At 39.5% G+C, this 22,055-nt stretch overlaps 1 protein-coding gene across 1 annotated transcript in view; it reads left to right on the top strand.

The window, feature by feature from the left end:
* Positions 1 to 21,155, top strand: part of LOC139727704 (uncharacterized) — a 103,828-nt gene extending 82,673 nt beyond the window's left edge. Inside the window, exons 17-23 of the mRNA XM_071638684.1 lie at positions 8,668 to 8,853; positions 9,531 to 9,678; positions 13,798 to 14,132; positions 14,835 to 14,982; positions 15,753 to 15,937; positions 18,143 to 18,298; positions 20,403 to 21,155. Coding sequence (XP_071494785.1) covers positions 8,668 to 8,853; positions 9,531 to 9,678; positions 13,798 to 14,132; positions 14,835 to 14,982; positions 15,753 to 15,937; positions 18,143 to 18,298; positions 20,403 to 21,155 — 1,911 coding nt within the window. The remainder of the gene's footprint in view (positions 1 to 8,667; positions 8,854 to 9,530; positions 9,679 to 13,797; positions 14,133 to 14,834; positions 14,983 to 15,752; positions 15,938 to 18,142; positions 18,299 to 20,402) is intronic.
* The last annotated feature ends 900 nt before the right edge of the window (positions 21,156 to 22,055 follow it).

The raw sequence follows: 22,055 nt of genomic DNA, 5'->3' as shown, positions 1-22,055 counted from the left end.
CATATAATCACGTTGACGTGCTAATGCAATGTACTCATTTATCCAGGGTGCTCTTCCCTCGACCTTTTCTTCTTCTTCTTCTCCTTCTTCCTCTTCTTCTTCTTCCTGTTCAGTACAGTCCACCTTTGGTGTATTGTCGTACTGTCGGCAGGCATGTTTTGGAGGTGTTTATGTACAGTGCAGGTTAAAATGACTACATTTTCTAGAGTGCAGCTAAAAACATCCCATTCCCTTCTAGCGGAGTTGAATATCCTGCACCACTTGCTTAAACTGAGCTAAAGGGGTGCAGTTGAAGGTATTCTGGGGCAGAGCATTCCATAGTCTGATTGTGTCTGGGAAAATGTCCTTTGGTAGCTAACAGTTCGTGCATATGAAATAAAGAGCTTGTGAGAATGCCCGCGGAGTGATGATGATGAAGAAGGGTGTATGATATCTGGGGGTATGTCAATGAGGGAGTACTTAATGCGGTACAGCATTACTACTTTGAAGTGGGCCCTGCGCTCATGAAGTTTAGGCCAATGTAACTGGTGGAGCATGGTTGCAACAATGCTTGTTCGTCTGTAGTCATTGCAGATGAAGCGAGCATAGCGACGTTGCACCATCTCGAGCTTGTGTATAATATTGTCTTGAGTGAACGGGTCCCAAACGGTACATGCATATTCCATTATGAGGCGTACCAGTGCTTTGTAGCACAACTCCTGTGTGTTTCTTGGACATGACCTGATTTTGCGTTGTAAGAAGGCGCTGGTTGAGTTTGCTTTCTTTGTTATGACATTGATGTGATGGTTCCAGTTCAAGTTTTGAGTGAGATGGACACCAAGATCAGCTTGATCGAGGATCTGACCATGGGTGTTATAGGACTTGATTATCGGACGTCTCTTTTTGGTTACATGAAGAGTTTGGCATTTCTTAGGGTTGAATTGCATGAACCAGTCTTCCTCCCATTGCTGTAATGAGTCAAGATCCTGTTGTAACTTGACTGTGTCTGCCTCAGACTTGATGTTACGGTACAACATGCAGTCATCTGCAAATAAGCGTACGGTGGTATCTGGAGATATGCATTCTGGTAGGTCGTTGATATATAGAAGAAATAGCAAGAGTCTGAGGACACTACCTTGTGGAACGCCTGAAGTTACATGGCCTGTGGTTGATGAAACTCCTTCCAGGGTGACTTGATGGGTGCGATTGCGGAGGAAGGCAGAGATGCAGTGATGGGTTTTATCCTGAATGCCATAGAAGTGCAGTTTGTACAGAAGTCTTGAGTGTGGGAACACATCAAACGCCTTGGAGAAATCCAGCAGTAATACATCATGCTGCTGTTTGTCATCAATCCCTTTAGCAAGATCTTGAATAGCCAAGATGAGTTGTGACTCACAGGAGCGTTTTTTTTTTTTCGGAAGCCATGTTGTGCGTTTGATAAGATGTTTTTCTCTTCAAGGTGATTCATTATGCTACTGCTGACAATGTGTTACAACACTTTGCATGAGATGGAGGTCAGAGAGATCGGCCGATAGTTCTCAGCCTTGTTCCTTTCTCCTTTTTTAAAGACAGGGGCCACATTTGCTTTCCTCCAGTCCTCTGGGATTTCACCTTGGTTCAGTGATGCTTGGAAGAAGATTGTGAAGATGGGAGTCAGCTCCAAAGCAAGCTCTTTCAACATTCTAGCTGGGAGTCCATCTGGTCCTGTGGCGTTGTGAGTCTCTAGACCAGAGACGAGCTTAAGGACACCAGCTGCTGAGATAGTGATATTTTCCATGGCAGTATGAGGGCTGATGCCTGTGTCCTTGATGTTGTGTAATTTTTCATTCTTATTGAACACTGAAATGAACTGGTCATTCAGGATCTCAGCTTCAATATGTCCATCTGTGTATGTTATCCCTTCAGGAGACTTTAGACTTTTCCTAATAGAAACAACAGATGCATGTTTATCACACAATGCAGTTAATATTTGCAAAACTCCAAGCGGATTCTATATCATTATTTTCGTAAGCATTTTCCCAACAAGTATCTTCACAATCTCTCAAAAAATGATCTGTACACAAATTTCGAAATGATCGACACTTACTAACGAACGGCTTTTTAAGAACTATTGAATCTTTCAGATTTACATATACAAGAGAATAATCACTTATTCCAAGCGATATAACACCTTTTCTGATGAAACGCTTACATTTAGGTAATATAATCAAATCAATACATGTTCTGCTATTAGGTGTAATTCTAGGGGGTACATTAATTACTTGATCCAATTGAAATAATGTACATCAATCATCAATATTCTACTCAGTCTACTTTTGATCAACATATTGCAATTAAAATCTCCCAAAATCACTATATGTGACCCGCTACAACAAAAGGATCCGAAAGTCGGGAGGACAATTTTCTGAAAATGGCATGATATTATTCCCTCACTCTTCTACTTTAATTTCATATATAGCACAACTCATAAAAGTACTCGCTTGCGGAGATATCAAAGATTTTATTAGCGCATGCCAAGTGGTTGAGAAAATCACAGTTTCAAGAAAAACGGCTCCAAAGTTTTCCTTCTGACGCTATCATGATCAAGGGGAGGCAAGACAGTTTTCACCACTTGACAATAGAAGGTATGCTCCTAGTGATCTCCGGGATGTTCATTCAAGCTTAGTGCCAACGGTCTACGCATGAGCAATCGGTAATCAGGATGCCACACACTGACCAATAAGATCACTCCCTCGTTGCTAAGGGGCGGAGTCTAGCTGCTACGCTAAATCCAAATCTTCGGACACGTTTCTGTTACGTTGAAAGTCGGAAAATCACGGCCCAGAAAAACACTGATTTCTTGCCTTTCCTTTGACCATTTAGCTTCGAAATTTCAGCAAATGATAGACAAAACATTAGACTACAAAATTGTGCCACAAACAGATTGTTTTGACAAATTTTGATGATGTGACTACAAACTTGATTTTCTCGGCTCAGCCGTCAGCGACTTTGGGATCCTTTTTGTTGTCTCCAATTTTGCAAAAAAAAGTCAGCTTGAAAATTCGGAGCCCGGTAAAGGACACAGATAGATAAAGAACTTGCATTTTTTATTTGTAATTCTATCCAAAGAAGTTCAAGTCCGTCACTTTCAAAGTCCAATCTGCGTACATATGACAGGGAGGATTTGATGTAGCAACAAACACCTCCACTGTGGGAATTTCTATCTCTCCTCTTCATAGCCATCAACAGACAGATCAGTACATACATCATTATCTAGCCACGTTTCAGAAATTGTAAATACATCAAATGGATTTGACATGATATACTGACAAATGTCGTCGACTTTACCCCTTAAACTTCAAACATTAAAATGAGAAATATTGAGACCATCATTACATCCAAATGTGTTTTCTTCAGTATGATAATTGTGAGGTGGGGACGAGTTAACTATGGCCCGAATTGACTCAGCCTCTTTCTAATGAGATACATTGAAAAAAGGTAATTCCTGAAAAATAGGGTGTCCAGGCTGTCCCTTGTTGCCGGCAGTGTCACATGTGTTCCATGTTCATCGTGTCACTGCCGGCAACCAGGGACAGCCTGGTGGTAGTGTCGCTGCCCGGAAAGCAGTTGATGACAGGTTTGAGTCCCACTGGTTCCTTTTTCCGACATGTTTTTTAATTTACAGATCAGCAGTTGCGATCTTAACAAATGTAATTTGTAGACGGAGGCAAAGTGGAGAAACTCGCACCTGAATTCCTTCATTGTTGTTGCTATAGTGGTTTATATCTTGTTTTTGTCCAACTCATCACACAGCGAGCATGGTTTGGTAAAGATTGGGCGCTTGAATAGACAGATAGACCCTGTACTTCAGAGCCTCTTTTCTGGGTTCACACTTTTCCAGAGTGCGTGATTTCTTTCCAATATTTAGATTAGATTATTTAGGTTAGGAGAGTCCATTTCAATTGAGCTATACATCATCTTAAAGCTTAGAATCCGCCCTTAACTAAAAATTAAGGTTTGTCGACTTTTTGGTTTTGTGATGCAGGGTCACCTATAGAATTTTTGTGTCTCTTGAAGCAGGATAAAAACAGCAATGCGTTGATAAAACAAAATGGCGGCCGTTTGGGGTACCATTTGTTTTTCGGGAAAAACTCGTGTAGTTTTATCAGTACTTCCGTGCATCATGATCCCTGGATAAGTATTTCATTGAGTTCATTATGTCTCAAAATCCTTGACATTTAAATGTGTATCGGGGTTACTTTTTTGCAGGGAAATGAGAAAAACAGGAAATGGCGGTCATTTCGGACACCATTTTAGATTTCTGAAAGTGCTTTAGCGCTTTATGTGTGTTGCAGAAGTTCTGAATAAGTATGGTTTGTTTTTTTTGGTTCCTTGTGACGCAAAACATAAATTTCGAAATTTAAAGTGTGTACAGGTGAAATCTACTTGTAATTTAATTCATGACAAAAAACAGTAAAATAAATGGCGGCAATTTTGGACGCCATCTTGGATTGCGGTACTTGTGTGCTTTGACGTCTCTTAATATGTGACCCTACACCTCAAAACAAACAAAAAGTCGCCAGACATGAATTTTTAGTTAAGACAATATTCTGAAAGAGCAGACTTTAAGCTTTAAAATGATGTATAACTCAAATCAAATGGACTATCCGAACCTATCTAAATATTAGAAAGAAAGCACAAACTCAGGAAAAGTATGAACTGAGAAAAGAGGCCCTGAAGTAGAGTGTCTATTCAAGCGCTTAATCTTTACCAAACCGTGCTGGCTGTGCGATGAATGGGACAAAAAACAGGAAGTAAATCTCCAAAGTAACAACAATGAAGGAATTATTAGATTAAACTGAAATTTAGCCTGCCTCATCATCAAATTCTGTCCATAATTAATGCCAACTTTCAAAGCAGTAGCACTATCTTTTCAAAAGTTATTAGAGTTGAAAGTGAAGAGTGTGGACAAAGTTTTTTCAGAAATGAAAAAGGGATTCTAAAAACACACCTTATCACACTATTCTACCAAAAATGTTCGAGATAAACTGCTAAAAAAAAACACACACACTTTCCTGCCCGTTTTATGATACCAAATTTTAGCATAATGTAAAAGAAGACCAGCTCTTTCAGAAAATATGAAAAAAGTCAAGTTCGGCTAGGTTGACCCATTTCACCTTTTTTTCAGTCCTCACGCAGAATCAGTGTGTGCGACTTTATGTTCGTTTTGAGGTGCACGGTCACATATGTATTTATTTCTTTAAGTTCTTCATGCTTCAAAACATATATTTAGACACTTATATTTTGTATTTGAGTGACCTGGTTAAAAAGTTATAAGAATTTCAAGAAATGGCGGCCATTTTGGACGCCATCTTCGATTGCAAGAAACGCTCAAAGAGGATTTATGGGGACATTTCGGCCGTAATCTGGCAGAACTCCCTAAGTCGATTTTGGTCGATTTTCAGGTTTTGAGTGTTTTGAGTGTTTTTTCTCATGCTCTTTCAAGTGGGCCAAAAAATAAGTTGTGAATCGGTACAGAAAGTTATTTTTAGAAAGTGATTTTGGCAAAATTCCTGAGGAGAGAGGGCGATTAATCTGGCAGAACTGCGTAAGTCGAGATTCGAAATGAATTTTCCGATGTTAATCAGGCAGAACTGCGTAAGTCGACTTACGACAACGCTTGGACCAAGGTGTTCCTGCGTCCCGCACGGACATGGTATATCTTAACACGCGCGTGCGCGACCTTGGTAGTGACGAACGCGCTGCGCGTTCAGGTTAGCAGTGCCTAGCTAGCTAGCTAGCTAGCTAGACACGTCGTGCGGCTACGTGTATTGTACACGACGACAGTCACGCTAAAGCAATAACCCTCGTTACTCTTGGGGGAAATTGCCACTTTCTTTCCCTTCATAGACTGGCAGGCTTCAAAACAGGTCAATATGCGGTATGCCTTACTATTAAGTTTTGCTACAATCTAGTGTTTTTTAAGCCTAGAGCATTTCTAGATCTAACAAACGTTATAGTTTTCATCTTGTCTGACATCACGCTCCAGTCAACTTTAGGCCTACTTGGTACTGCTGCAGCACTTGTCCATGATTGTTAGTGTACGTGAAATCAATGTACTGTGCGGTAGCGTAGGTCACGCGAACAACAATATCTGTAATCCATTGACCATAGCTTCTTATTTTATTTTTCATTGTAATAAGCGGTTAGTGGGCTTGGATCTATGGGATTGATCTCGAGAAGTTTAATGAATATCTAGGATACCGTCTATAACGATGGCATTTTCGATCCAATCCTACAGACGTCAGAAATTGACCAATACTAACACTTTTACAGTTTACTTTTTAATACCGGTACCGTACCGGTACTCCCAGTAAATTGTGCAGTAGGGGCCTACTACTAGTAGACTACTGGGGCCTACCGTTACTTAACTTAGGCTGAATCGCCGGTTATTCTGTCTTTACTCAGTTTTCTATTTTTCTAGATTTGATTCGGCCAGACATTCTTGAAGTCTGTAATATGAAGAATCTAGAATCTACAGGTTAAACGCTAAATTATAAACATTTAGCCCTAGAAATAGATCTGAAACTTAGATTTAGATCTGTGTTCTATACATTACTACCAGTACTAGGGGCCTACTACTAGACATTATAGGCTATAGACTCTATAGACTTACCGTTAGTCATTATAGATAGGCATGTTAGGCTTTATGTTGTTCTTAGATCTACAACATTAGTACCTTCTAGGCCTAGATCCCCAATAAACAGTCTAGCTGTAACGCTAGATTTAGCCCCTACCTGGATATAGAGTCTAGCGTTAGATCTAGAGTCTAGACTAGAAAATCTAGAAACTAATTTTCATTGATCTACTAGTCTGTTATAATGACGCCCCAAAATAGACGTCTGGATGTTACATAGACCTAGACAATCGAGTACACAGAGTTCGAGAGTTCTCGTACGTTTTTAATAGGCCTGCGTAGAAATAGATAGTAACGGTTAGAACACTACTACCCTAACGTTAGTACTGTAGTGACAATAAGGCCTACAGTAGGACTAGGAGTCGACACAAACGAGAACTAGGGTCTATTTTTTTTATTTTCTAATAAAGCTGTAAATAAACTTTTAGTCAGGCCTAGCTCCTAATATTCTTTAGTTTAAATAGAGTTTAGGCCTTCAGCCAAAAGGGTCTAGGCTTACTCTTACTTTGGGCATAGAGTAGGAATACTAGGATAATGATGAGATCAGTAGGCCTATCGTATGCAGATTCCTACGTACCGCTCTACTAGTACTAGTCTCTAGATGTCTAGTGTATCGTTAGGCCTGAATAGACGACGGTCTACAGTGTAGTACCTATAGTCTTGATGAACAATATAGCTTAACATCTAGAACCTAGTCTAATATTATTCTTAGTCCAAATGCAATGCTTCATGAGATCGACAATAACCCAAGCAGCAGCCAGGCTTTTGATGTAGCAGTACTTCTTGTGCCGCTAAATAATACTGAAACATGAACACAGACTGACAACATTTGGGGAAAGCAAGTTATTTTCCATATACAAATGAATGGATAAAATGAAATTAAATGTGAATCAATAATGATGACTTTATACAATACAAATATTTCAAAAAAATTGTACTCGATCTAAAATATTCATTGTTTTGACACTGCATCCGCTGAATAGTAAGAGGGTGGATGGTAAAATACGATAGACAACCCGCAGAAAATAGACCGAGATACGTAGTTCTGGTTGATAAACCACGTGTTTATCAGCCAGAACTGCGTATCTCTAGGAGATACGCAGTTCTGGCTGATAAGCACGTGGTTGACGACAAAAAGAGATACGTAGTTCTGCCTGATGAAACACGTGCTTATCAGGCAGAACTGCGTATCTCCTAGAGATACGCAGTTCTGCCTGAAAAACCCCCCGCATGGCCAAAAACTTACGCAGTTCTGGCTGATCAACCCGGGCACGTGACCAGAGATACGCAGTTCTGCCAGATTACGATCGCAAAAATTTGGCGACGATTAATCTGGCAGAACTGCGTAAGTTTTTTAAATTGGTAATTTTTACTACTTAAAAAGGTCAGATTGTCATTTTTTTGCTGGAAATAAATTCTTTAGACCAATTATGACCGAGAAAAGAGGAAAAATGCAACTCATCGTATCTCAGTTTAGAAAGGTGTAACATTGAATCTTTAAACCCAATTTCTGGCGTAATGTGTTAAAGGAGATACGCAGTTCTGCCAGATTACGGCCGATTTGATTTAGTTTGTTTCTCTAGACACATTAGTGGAGCTATCCTGAAAAAAGAAAATCAACTTGTTACCAAAAATGTCCAGGTTAAAACTAATACTTTTGGACTAAATTGTTTTGTTAGAAATTGTTTCTTTTCACAGAGTGACGGTGGAAAGCTGCACACAATTTCAGAACTGCTTTGTGATATCATTTTGTAAATAGTATACTATTTACAAAATGTTTTTCAAAGAAGTGACGTCATTTTGCAAAGAGTACCCTGAGGAGTGTCAAACATGCCGACATTTGGACAAAGCTGATATACACATGTATTTATAATCACGCGAAGCTCTTTCAGCCAATTACAAGAGGATATATTTTTTATCCAAAATATAATTTCGATTACATGTATTATTTGAATAATACTCATCACTGAAAGTCGTACTGGAAAAAAAAAAGTATTCTCGTAACATTGCAGGTAAATAATGCTGATCAGTGGATCCAAGTTGACCTTCGCTCTGCCTTTAAGGTGACGGGCGTGATCACGCAGGGGAGGCATGAAATGTCAACCAACTACAACCAGTGGGTGACTGCATATAAAATGTCTTACAGCATAGACGGCAAAGATTGGACTTTTGTGGCTGATTGCATCGACGAAGACAAGGTCTAGCATTGCTCTTGTTTCTCTATTTTTTCATCTTTTTTTTTTTGGGGGGGGGGTGTCTTCATTACAAGAAATCCAAAATGGTAATGGTGATACAGTTTTATGAATGGATATAAATGTGTGTGAAGTATTGTACAACGTTTCATGAATGAATGTAGGTATGTGTGAAGTGTGTGCCCATCATCTATATATTTGGCTAATAACGATGAAATAGTGGACATTCAAGGATGAACAGAGGACAAGTTGAAACACACTTTTTATCAGTGAGAAAAGAAATTCGGTCACTCCCATATCAGCAGGACGTGCACAATACGAATAGAAGCATTAAAGGAACGCTTTTAAACCTCATGTGCCATCTAATTTCAGAAAGCGGAGAGGTCATTCAAATAACACAGACGAAGCTTAACCAAAACATGAGATATGAAAGAGTTGTTGAATTAAAAGTCAAACTAGATACGTATTCGGCGTGTGTATAGAAATCATCTTCTTAAGATTCGCGATTAATTCCATTTTCTATTTTCATCACTAGTAATGATCTATCATTTTTGTATGTGTTACTATACTGTATTACCAAAAAGCCTTCTTGGGCCGCTCGTCTTTTGAGGGGCGCGAGTTTTATATCATGAAACAGGCTTAACTATTAAAAAAAACCCTGAAACAAACTTCATGATTGGTAGTTTTTCCAAGGCAACTTCGACAAGAACAGCCCGGTGCAAAACAGCATCAACCCGCCAGTGACGGCAAGATTTTTCCGGCTCCATCCGCACTCTTGGCACAATCACATTAGCATGAGATGGGAGCTGGTTGGCGAGGGACCATTCACCTGTAAGATCACTTTCTTTTCTCACTTCAGTTCATTTTTTCTGCACCTTTTTGTTGTTTAGAGTAACAACATTTCTTTTAACCGTTGCTGGGGAAAAAATGCAAAGTTGAGAGATGACTGCCCAATATGTCTATTAGAACTATACTACATGTAGTCACATTAAAGTAAATGTACGGATTAAGATAACAAAACAACAAATTCCATAATTTGTTGCTGTTGCATAAACATGATAATAACCATGATATGAATAAGATACATTTATGTTTTTAAATGTATAAAGGGAAAACAGATAAACATCACTTTCACGTTATTATAGTAAGGTCCTTGTCGTGATCAGATAGGAAAAATAAATGTCCCATTATACTGCACTCGTTATATAACAGGAAGTATTGAGATAACAAGAAATAATGCATTCTTATAATAATCTCATATACCTAATTTCGATAAGAATGAATTCATCAATTTTCGCGTTCAATCTATTCAGATAGGCCTATTACACACATACATTTGCATTTTTTTATGGTATAACTATCAAAAGATTACGTTCAAATCTAATAGCACATTGTGATATGTTATTCATTCATGTATTTATTAATTTGTTTATCATTCGTCTGTCTGTAGTATAACACAAGTTTCCACAACTGCAATGATTTTTTTACACGATTTTGCTATAGAAAGGTCGGTTCCACGAACTCAGAAAAGTGCTGCCCCCCCCCCCCCCCCCCCCCCCGGGAAAAAACGCAGTATCTACATCCAGCTCTATTTCTCAACATCCGAGATATTCACCATTTTATATTTTTGCCAAAGCCCCTGGAAAATATACTCTTTTGAAAAATTCCTTCATTGTGGAATTTTAGTTTATCTAGCTACCAATTTTCCTGGAAAATATCATTTTGTGTTTTTGTTTGCTTTTTAAGTTATTGATGAAAATGTAGATACTTTGGGGAAACCCCATGCAATTGACTGATTTCCCCAAGGAAAAACGCAGTATCTTTCTGAACAGCGGAATGACTAGGATTAATCTTCTGTCATAACTGCATGTATACATCATTGTGCAAGTATTCATGATGCACCATCCTCAACCTTGGGCCCATTTATGCCCCGATTACAGAGCAGGCTTCATAGCATTAACAAATAACAGATCATTCTTGGAACGTTTGGCTTTTTCAAATTGCAGCTCAAACCTAAAAAGTAAAACATTCCCAGATCGATCTAGCTGTAACGTTGCGAGTTTAATATGAAGCTTGCCAGGGCTGTTATGTGGTGCTACATGGCCTAGCCGCTAACTAGCATCTAGATCTAGATCTGTACAGTCTAGGCTAGAGTCTGTCTAGATCTAGACCAAAAGAAATTTAAATCGGATGGCTGGACCTAGATCGATCTAGATTAGTTTTTATGTATCGTTTATTCTAGGCTGGCTGCGTAGCAGGCTTCACAAGTCTACAGCCTCAGGCTAGCTATACATGCACGATACTGACAGAAAAAAAAATAGCCTAACTAGAAGGTTTACTTTAGTCTAAGCCCTACACGAGACAGGACTCTTTAATTAGAAGAAATACATCTAGGTGTAGATCGAAGTTACATTCGCTCTCTAGTCCTATTCCTTCTGGATCAAACCAAAGTTTTTTATGTCATGTAAATTTGTAATGTAACTTTCTTTACTTGTAAGTTGTAACGTTAGCATGCAGCATGGGATCATGCATGCATTTTACGCAACCCAGTCTCACTAGTGTTAGGGTCTAGATAAGAATTAAAATACAACTTATTAACTGTCTCTATTTTGTCCATTGACCTTTTTTTTCACATAATCTATTGTCAGCTATTTAGACCTAATCTTAAGACAGTATGGTATGGAGTAGATAATTGAACATTGACACTTAACTAGACTTAGGATTCTAAGTGGTTAAGTTTTAGTTTTAGGTTTCTTACTTAGTTTTATAAACAGACCTGCCCTATCATTAGGCCTATTCTAGTCCTACACTAGATCTTTCTTTAGACTTTCGGAATACGGACCCTGAAAGTTCTGATTAACGTTACGTCTAATGTTAGAAAAGAGACGCAAGACTCAAACGCTTATGACTGTCTAGACAAGTCTTAGATTTAAACTTAGATCTACAGCGTCTAACATGTTGTTAATTAACCTGACGTTTATCCAACAAAACACAAATGGGTCTAGATCTATTGCCTTATTTCGCCGAAACTTTCGGATTCGGAGCCTGAGGAATTCTGACTAGGGTCTAGGCCTAACAAAGTTACTTCACAATAAGTTAATATTGAAATAGTACGGAAGATGTTCATCATCGTGGTAGAATATGAAAGAATAAAGCTGATCGTTTGTCACACGAAGCGAGGTAAACACGAATGTATGCATTTGTGTTTACCTCGCTTCGTGTGACAAACATGCATTTGTGTTTACCTCGCTTCGTGGGACAAACGATCAGCCTTATTTTTTCAATATTGAAATAGTTTTGAATAACTTACTCATTATCTGTACACAATTTTTCTTGAGGGCTGGGCTCACGAGTAATTTTCCCCACGACAACATTTTGTTTTAATCCAAGTACACACTCCCACTGTATGCTGACTAGCCGGGCCCTGTGCTGACTGCATGCTCAGTACAGCTAGCTGCAAGCTGTCAGTGTTGTGCTGTTATACAAATGATGCACAGGATAGAGTGCGCTAGTGGAGGCGTAGCGCACTAGAGGGTATTTAAACAATTGTGAAACATGCACGAGGCGAAGCCGAGTGCATGTTGCACTACATTGTCAATACCCGAGAGTGAGCTGCATCTCCACTAACGCCACGAAATAATCCTGTTCATCATTTGTTTTATAAAATGGGTCAAAAATTCGAAAACTAACAGCATTTTTCAGCGTTTTTCACGTACCTTTGTGGGTCAAGACGACCGAAGATGTTCGTCCCAAACAAGTACGCACGTCGCACTCGGAAATCCCGCACATATAGGCCTAAGTATGATGGGGGTTGGGTTTCCGGACACTTAAGTTCCCGCATGAAAACTTACTTATTTTACATAGAATATGCACCCTTTACCTTAAAGACTTGATATAGACTCCTCATTTAGGCCTACTATACAACATACTCTGAAAACGGTGTGAGAATTAACCTGCTAAATCGTTGGATTCGCCCTTCAAAGTGACTCCATGTACGCGTCCGGTCCCACAACGCTTGGTCTACTGTACTGTGCATATAAATGTATACGTACGCCACACATGTTATGCACAAGGGATGAAAGGCCGGCCGGCCGGCAGCCCGAACTAGAAGTTGTTTACAGGATTGACAGCGCGTATGCATGCAATCAAAAGAGCCGCCGCGCGCACAGACGATGGGCAATAGGATTTAACACGCAGTGCAATGGGACTAGAATAACCAAAGCACACGTGACTCATTTCAGCGCTTCCTATTGGCTACATTCTTGAACCCATTTTATAAATTGTTTTAATGTGCACTCGGTTAGTCTTAATCACACACTGCGTTTTATATAATGATCGCGATCTCATCAAGATATTTACTAATCATTGTTGTTTCGTTTAGATATTTTGAACACTGTGTTTTATTATTGAGCAAGTATATTTAAAGAAAGTAATTTACGTTCAAATTACAGAACAACCGGCAAAAATGAATTACAGTGTCTGGTAATTAAGACTAGCTTTGTAGATACTGCGTTTTTCGTTGGGGAAATGTTCATCATGTAGATACTGCGTTTTTCCTTGGGAAAAGTGCAAGTTAAGTGTAGGTACTGCATTTGGCAGTTATGGAAAAGTAGCTTTCCAAACATTTTTTTTTCAAAAATCTGAATATGTCATATGAAGAAGGATTGCCTACTGACTATATTTATGCAAAAAAGTGAAAATCGACAAAAATGTCAGATACTGCGTTTTTCCTTGGGGGGGGGGGGTGGGGGGGAGGGGGCAGAGTGTATCTGCTGTAATCCCGTTGATTCTTGTGTCAGTGTTATATAAGCGTTTTAAAATCACTACTTGAGATTGCATTCTTTTAACATTAATGTAATAAAGGAAGTTGCCTTCGAACAGAAGGAAAATCGCAATATCTCTTTGTAGTTTTTTTTTCTCTTTTTGCGTTATCTGTTTTATATCAATCAGTGGCTGAAGCGAGCAAAAAGTTGGGCGTGGAAGATTACCGAATACCTGATACCGCGATGTCCGCCTCCACCGTTTTTGACGGTAACCACAACGCTTCACGCGGTCGCCTGAATCTTCCATTGGAAGGGGTCAGGAGGGGCGGCTGGTCTGCACAGATCAACGACCATGCCCAATACCTGCAGGTTAACCTGCGCAGCCTCTACCGAGTGACTGGGGTCATCACGCAGGGTCGAGCTGACGAAAACGAATGGGTGACGTCCTTTAAGGTCGAACACAGCTTGAATGGCCAAGATTGGACGATGGTGAAGGATAACCGGTCCCCTCCCCAAGACAAGGTGCCCTGTCGCATTTATCGTCACACCCATTTCCTGCTTCCTATCTCTTACTCTCTATCTCGCGCTCACAAACACACACACACACACACACACACATACATACATACAAACACTCTTCTTCTCTCTCTCTTTAAGAATTGTCTTGTCATATTTCTGTATCTATTGTGTTTGTTTGTTTGTTTGTTTGTTTGTTTGTTTGTTTTTGCTCACGGAGTATTACCGGCCGCTTGTTTTTGTTATTGTTGTAGATGTTGCTGTGAATTCAGAGGATGACATTTTGAGGAGAAATAACCCTAATTATTCACGAACTCCCGGAAATTGACGTTTTATCGCATCTTATTTACTCATCAGAATCACTATTCATGCATTATATTCACCATGCACATTCATGCTGAGAGGAAGACAAAGAAAAAAAAACCACAAATATGGCTCGAATTTCGTATTATACGGTAAAAGATGAACACTTCGAACAACTTACGAGATCCTCGACCATTCAATGTACTGCAGAACATTTCCGTGTCTTCTTAACATTTAAATTCAATCGTTTATATTCACTTCCCTTTTTTGATTCTCAATTTTCAATTAAATGAGATAAGTTCTGGTGCGTCTACATTCGTGTCGGCCTAAATGCAAGAATAAGGAACCCCGATATAAAAACACAAGGAACTTTTTTACAGCTTCATGTCGTAACTCTTTCCTAAGGTTTTTGATGGAAACGGCGATCGCACAACCGAGGTGACCAACCTCTTTTCTCCCCCACTGACCACACGTTTCGTGCGCATCCGCCCTCACACATATCTCGGCCACATCAGCATGAGAGTTGAGCTTCTCGGAGCTGGTCCAGTCGCTGGTAAGAGCATTAAAAAATTTGTGACCGCCTATCTCAAAATCAAAATAGAACAAAAAAGTTGCACAACAGGTTTCTCTGCCATGGACCAGAACAAGTAATTTCGTTTGAATGTCTCATGATGTTGTTGTTGGTGGTGGTACTGTTGTTGTTGCTGTTGTTGTTTTTAGTTTGCCTTTCCTGGAACCTACCTGAAACACCTGTAAGATGAATCTTTTTACGATCTACTGTCAAAAGTTAGTAATTTCAAATAAAACCTAAGTGCTTTCAATTCAATTCTTTTTAAACAGGCGCTGCTTTCACTGGGAATAGACTATTATATTACTTCTTATTCATTTTTCAGGATAATCGAACGGGTCAGGATCATCCCGTAACTAGGAGGGGTTTAGGGGGTTCGAACGACCCCCCCCCCCCCCCCCCCCCCCGTTGGCGAGCAGGGACCCCTTGAACAATAAAGAAAAGTGAAAACTTCTTTCCAAAGTTCCAAATACGACAGAACAATGATTTTTAAAGATAAAATAACAACCAAAATAAAACAAAAACAAAAAGAAACAATCCGTGTTCCACTTTTTCCAATTTTGAACCCCCCCCCCCCCTCCATAAAAATCATAGTTACGGGCCTGAGGATGGTCCAATATGAACAAGTTTTATAACATTTTGAGCTGGGCGGTCACAATTTATATCTGCATTTTTTGTTTTTATCATGCCAAAGAGCACAGCATGAGCAAGAAGTAGCATTGAAAAAATCTCGATTGTATTTTTTTTTTCCACAGGTATTTTAGAGGACACCGTTCCTTTAGGCTTGGAGAGTAACGTAGTCTCCGACTCTCAGCTGTCTGCATCAAGTGAATATGACGCAGATCACGGGGCGAAAAGATGCCGCCTCAACCGGGTCCGTGAGGGGAATCTGAGAGGAGCGTGGTCGGCTCGACATAACAATGATAACCAATGGATACAGGTAAGTACTCATCAGTTTTGTGTCTACGGCTCTATAATTATGTAAACTGTAATGATCTTTTCAAACGATTTGCTGTGATCTTGTAACAAACCGTTTGATATAAGAAGGTTTGCCAAATGATAGGATTGCTGTCACGGCAACTTTTTAAATATGCGGCTATTTTTCTTCCCAGCCTGAATCAACAATTTTAATACTATTCTTTTTTCAAAATGAAGAGTTTGTTCGCAAAAACCGACAAGTTTATATTTGCTAAATGGAGATATTTGTGATTAAAGGTCAAGAAAAATGAAGAGAATAATAAGAACATTTTTGCTTCTAAATGTATCTTTATATGTAGTGACCAATATATCACTTAACTCTTTATGTGCCACGTTCGCACGTCCGACTCAGTCGACGGCGTGTCAACTTCGCATATTCTGCTCAACAAACAAAGCCGCCAAAACCGATCGATAAATCGCTAATTACTGCTAATCCCCCTGCACAATGGAAGCGTTTCTCGTGCTTTTGTTCCTCTCATATACGGCTTGCGTTCTATGTGGTGATTGACTATGAAGTGGTGTTCCCAACTAGATTTGCTCGTACATTCTAAGTTTCTGTCACGGTTTTATGTGGAAAAGTAATGCCTTTACAGTAATGTAGCAATTGGTCATTCAAAAGAAAAATTGAAAATAGATTCGTCATACAATTTATATCGAAACAAAGCTTGGCATTCATCTTTAACTTTGCTTACTATTATGCCCATCTTAACAGAAATTTGTAGAAGTTATACAAATTTGAAAAACAGAATTCTCTCTCAAAGGATGACTACGTTCGTGTCTCAGAATAACGTGGCACACAGGGGGTTTCCACCATGGCACATAAAGAGTTGAAAGGTATTATTTTGTACTTTTTGACAGAGACCGTACTTCGAAATTTTCAAAAATGGACTTATCGGTTTTTGCGAACAAACTCTTCAATTTGTTGCCAAACTTTTAAATCAACGATGATTTTATTGCAATGACAGCTGAAAAAACAAAAATGAATAAATAGATAAAGGAAACATTACAATAATTTGCAGTGATTGTAAAAGTAACGGCGAAACAATGCCGTTAGTTTGTTTGTTTATCTGTTTTGCTTTTTGTTTTAAGATCATTTCCACAATATACTGAGCGTACCCTGCCTATCCTGATCAGATCACTTGTTGCTGAAATACCAACCACACTCATAAACGAGTTGTTGGTAGACCGCCTGGATATATAACTAAATCTCCCCCGCTCAAGCTGTATTCCTACTTAATTTATTTTTATGCATATTTTATGACAGATATTCTTTCTTTTTATCTTTATTGGGTGTCTCGATATCGATTGCATGTTATCCGATTACTCATTAATTGTTATCTTCCAAGCCGGTCTTTGTGTCACTTTTTGTCCTTTGATATATAATGATCCTGCATCACAAAGCCAACAAAAAAGTTGCCAGATACAGATTTTGAAAGAACAGACTTTAAGCCTTGAAATAATGTGTAACTCAATGTAAATAGCATAGACTCTTCTAACTTATATAAATATCGGAAAGAAAGCACACACTGTGGAAAAATTACTTGGGTCTATTCAAGCCCTTTATCATACAAAACGCTTGCTCTGTGCAATGAATGGGACCACAAAAAACACCCCAAAAAACAAAGATTGCATATCATACTGCATATAAGCCCTATCTATTGATACATTCTGTTCATGACTGATAACAATTTTCAAAGCAGTAGCATTATCCATTCAAATGTAATTAAAGTGAAAGTGAAAAATGAGTCAAGGTTTGAAAATAAGATATGGGGCCTTTATGATATCCCTAATTGCAATATTCTACGAAATAAAAATATACAAAAACTGTTATAATACGGTTTTTTAAATGCTTTATAATTCAAAACTCTATATAGTAAATAAAGAGTTTCTCTTTAAGAAAATTTGAAAAAGTCGAGATTGACTACGTTGGTCCGTTTCACCTATTTTGATTCCTCCAGTAAAATCAGGACGTCGTGTCTGCGACGTTTTGTTGGTTTTGTGATGCACGGTCACATCTTGCAAAAATGCCAAATTAAAAAAAAAAAAGTAAATTATGTGCGATGAATGCATGAAAACCTACCTGGATCATGCATGACATTAGGAGTTCAACACGAACATTTGGAATATTATTGCTTTACCCCTCCCATCCCACTCCCATCCCCAACAGGTGGATTTCTTGACCCCTTACCGCGTCGTTGCCGTGGCAACTCAGGGAAGCCAGGACGTCAGTCAATGGGTACGAACCTACAAGGTGGCTTGCAGTTTGGATGGAACAACCTTTGACGTTGTTCGGGGCATCTGTACCAATCCAAGGGCAGACAGGGTGAGGATTAAAAGCATTAATTCCCATTTCCAGATGAAGCAAAAACCCAACTTTATTGCTTCGAAAATGCTCCAAACAACCAATGTAAAAATGATAATCCGTATCATCAATCTTACGTATCTAAATACACTAATTGAGAACAGTGATTATGATAAAAAAAAAAATCTAGACCAAACCGCCTACAGTTATTGGGATTTATTGAGAAAAATATTGATATCTCCTCATATTTTAACCTTTGTTGCCTTTTTTTTTTGATGGTAGGATGCTTTGTGATACAACTGACCTACACATCATGCATCAAATGTGATGAATGTGACAAACTCATTTCATTATATTTTAATCACCACTTCCAAGGGATAGAAACAACCATATTTGAATCTGTTAAATCGATGTTCAGTGTTGTTAAATACGCAAAATTTGAACAATAGTAATGGTAGAAATGTTTCCAGACTAAACCGTCTACAGTTAACGGTTTGTTGAGAAATACACTGATATCTCCTTATATTTGTCGAGCCCACCGGAGGTGAGGGGAGACTAAGGGATCGCCTGCGGCGTCTGTTCGTCCGTCGTCCGTCCGCCGTCTATCCGTAACGCTACAAAAACTTCAATACCCTTTACTCTGGGCTTCAATTGCAATCAAACTTTGAGGGAAGAGGGGTCATACAAAGTTTCACATTTTACCATATTAGTAGGGCAGATATGTAACAAAATTTGGTCGAGATGCTCACATCCGGCGGAAAGTATGACATTTTGCATGTAGGGGTATTTTGGGGGCGCCGATTTCAAATAATGCCGGATCCAAGAGATCTGACCGCGGGGTCGGCCGCCATTTTGAATTCCAATATGGCCGCCATCACGAAGCAAATTTAAAGATCCCTATCTTCAGTTCTAAATGACCTGTGGCACCAACATTTTGTACACATGAGCGTTTTGAATTTGATGACAGATTGATTTGAAGTGTCTGACAAACATCGAATGGCCGCCATTTTGAATTCCAATATGGCCGCCTCGACGAAATATTCAAAATCCGTATCTCGATTTCTAAGTAGTGAGTGATGCTGAAATTTGGTGTAAACAAGTATTTTAACATACGGAGTTAAAATATTAGATAATGTGATGTGTATGACAAACGCAATGCCTGATATTTAGAATTCCAATGTGGCTACGAAGACAAACACCACAACTAACATTCACGAGCATGTCAAAAAGTGCAGCAAAAAGGAAGTGTAGGGCTCCGGGTTCGCTCACATATTATTAGAGGCAGTACAACTGAGTGGAGGTTACGAGGCAGCTGACACAGGTCTTGCTTGTACGAGATCTACTGGCGAACTCGGAGCCCTACAACTGGTGGCAGCGGTGCTCCCATTTTGTGCAGGCAGACATTTTTTTTAAGTGGATCACTGACATTTTGCAGCATTCTACATTCAATTTGTGAATTCACCTTGCTTCATATACTCAAGTGGATTTTGGAAAGCACATGTTTTCACCCTCCATCTTGAATGTAGACCTGTACTTATACCATTGGGCAGATAGCTTGCATCCGCCATCTTGGATTGCCCATGTGTTCTGTATGTGCATGCATCCGTCATCTTGAATTACATAAGGTGAATTTTGTTACCACTTTGGAATTGGAAACTTGTGCATATAGAGATTCCATCTGCCAATTTTGATTTGAAATCAACTGCTTTTGGTGAGTACTTCCTCCATCATACAAACTTGTGCAATTATGTTGAAACTGCTGCTACTCAATAAGGAAGCTTAATGCACTACCTGCCATCAGTTTAGCTTGTCAAAGCTGGTATTCTTCAGACAAGTAGTGAATCTTCCCATGCTAACTAGTAGCCAGTTCATCGAGACAGACCACAATGAGTTCTTTTCGGATGGATTTACCAGAAGTTTTTTTCAGGTGATGATGGAAAAGATTTCCATCAATGGATCAGACGTTTTGAGTTGGCTGCAGAATTTATACAGGGTGCATCAGACAGGATACACTTGCTTCTACCAGCACGTTTAGCAGGACCAGCTTTTATTCTGTTGGAAGGACTGTCTGAATCAGAAAAGAGAGATTTCAAAGTGATGAAAGAGAAATTATCAAAGGGAGCAGGACCTCCAGACCTTCCGATCGTGCATCACAGCTCGTAAGCGTCACCCTGAGGAACCACTCGAGGTGTATGCTGCGGCAATAATCACGATAGTTGAAGAAGCCTTCCCAAGGTATGACAAGGAAGCCAAGGAACGAGAATCCTTCAGACGTTTCACTGCAGGACTTGATCCCGCTTTGCAGAAAAAGATCCATGAGTTGGGGGGTACAACAACGACGGATGCTCTCAACATTGCAGTTCGTGTGGAAAGAGCAAACCAACAAGCCCCAACCGCTTCTATCTCAGCGGTTGAAAAGGACATACTCTATGTGCAAATGATGAAACGCCTTGATGAACTGGAAAAGAAAATGGACCAACTCAGTCTCAAGCTAGAGCGAGATGGGCAACACAGACCAGCCAGATCACCAAGTCCGAATAAACACCATGGATACTCTCACTACCGTGACCAGAGACCATCAATGCGACAGAATACCAGTAGGTACAGGTCACCAAGTCCAGAATACAGATATGCACCAGACTACAGACATCGTCACCCACCGAGATCACAAGCAGAGTACTCTCATAGTGGATATGAACAACGGTCTCAATCTCCCAGTCCACGAACTGAGTACCACCAACGTTCACCAAGTCCTCGCTCAGACAGTCGATATCGCTCTCCCAGTCCACAGCGAGCTGCCTACCAACCGAGGAGTCAACACTTTCGAGATAGGACTCCACCCTGCTCCATTTCTCCTGATTGGTTTTCCCTGTCATGAATATTTATCTGTGCAACCATCCTTGTTACCAATTTACATAATTATATGAGTCATGAATAGTAATTTATCCTTTTGAGATCCTGTGTTGAGCCTCCTGAATATTCAGATCCTTTGTCAACTTATTTGTATATAATGCATATTCATTGAATGGCAAGTGCCTGAACAAGAATCAGTTATACAATAAAATTGCTGGAAAGGACAGTTCGCCAGCAGATCTCGTACAAGCAAGATTTGTGTCAGCTGCCTCGTAACTTCCACTCAGTTGTACTGCCTCTAATAATATGTGAGCGAACCCGGAGCCCTACGGGAAGCATAATGCACCTTTCCCTGACGTCACAATGTAAATACTGCAGCGCGCACTCAATCAGTTACAAACACGCGCTCAATCAGGTAGCCTAATTTACAAACCCGAGATAGAGATTTTCAACACTCCAACAAGGCAACTATGCATAAAAAGTTCAAATTGGCTGCCGTGCAGCTTGTCAGACATATCAAATAAGTCTGTTATTGAAGTCATCATATCACCATGCTTTTAGGTATCAAATTCCAATGGCTTATGTCATTCAGAACTGAAGATAGGGATCTTTGATGGCGGCCATATTGGAATTCAAAATGGCGGCCGACCCCGTGGCCAGGGCCCTGTTTTATCAAAAGATAAATTTAACGTTAAGTCAAAATAATCTGTCATTAACCTCTCAAATCAACTATAAGTCCACTTAATCTATGATTAACTTCCTAATCCACTTGAAGTCCGTCTTATCAAGACACCCAGAGTTGACATCAACTCCAACTTCCTAAAAAATCAACACATACGTTTTCTCAACCGCTCCAAATCTATGATTAACTTAACCGTTGATAAATAGCAACTTTAAGTAGAAACAGTCTCAGTAGACTCAATTG

The sequence above is a fragment of the Diadema antillarum genome, unplaced genomic scaffold (genome assembly GCF_040938485.1).
Source record: "Diadema antillarum isolate AM-2024a unplaced genomic scaffold, OU_Dant_1.0 seq00000143_RagTag, whole genome shotgun sequence".
Classification (NCBI taxonomy): Eukaryota; Metazoa; Echinodermata; class Echinoidea; order Diadematoida; family Diadematidae; genus Diadema; species Diadema antillarum.
This window is presented reverse-complemented; position numbering and strand designations above follow the sequence as displayed.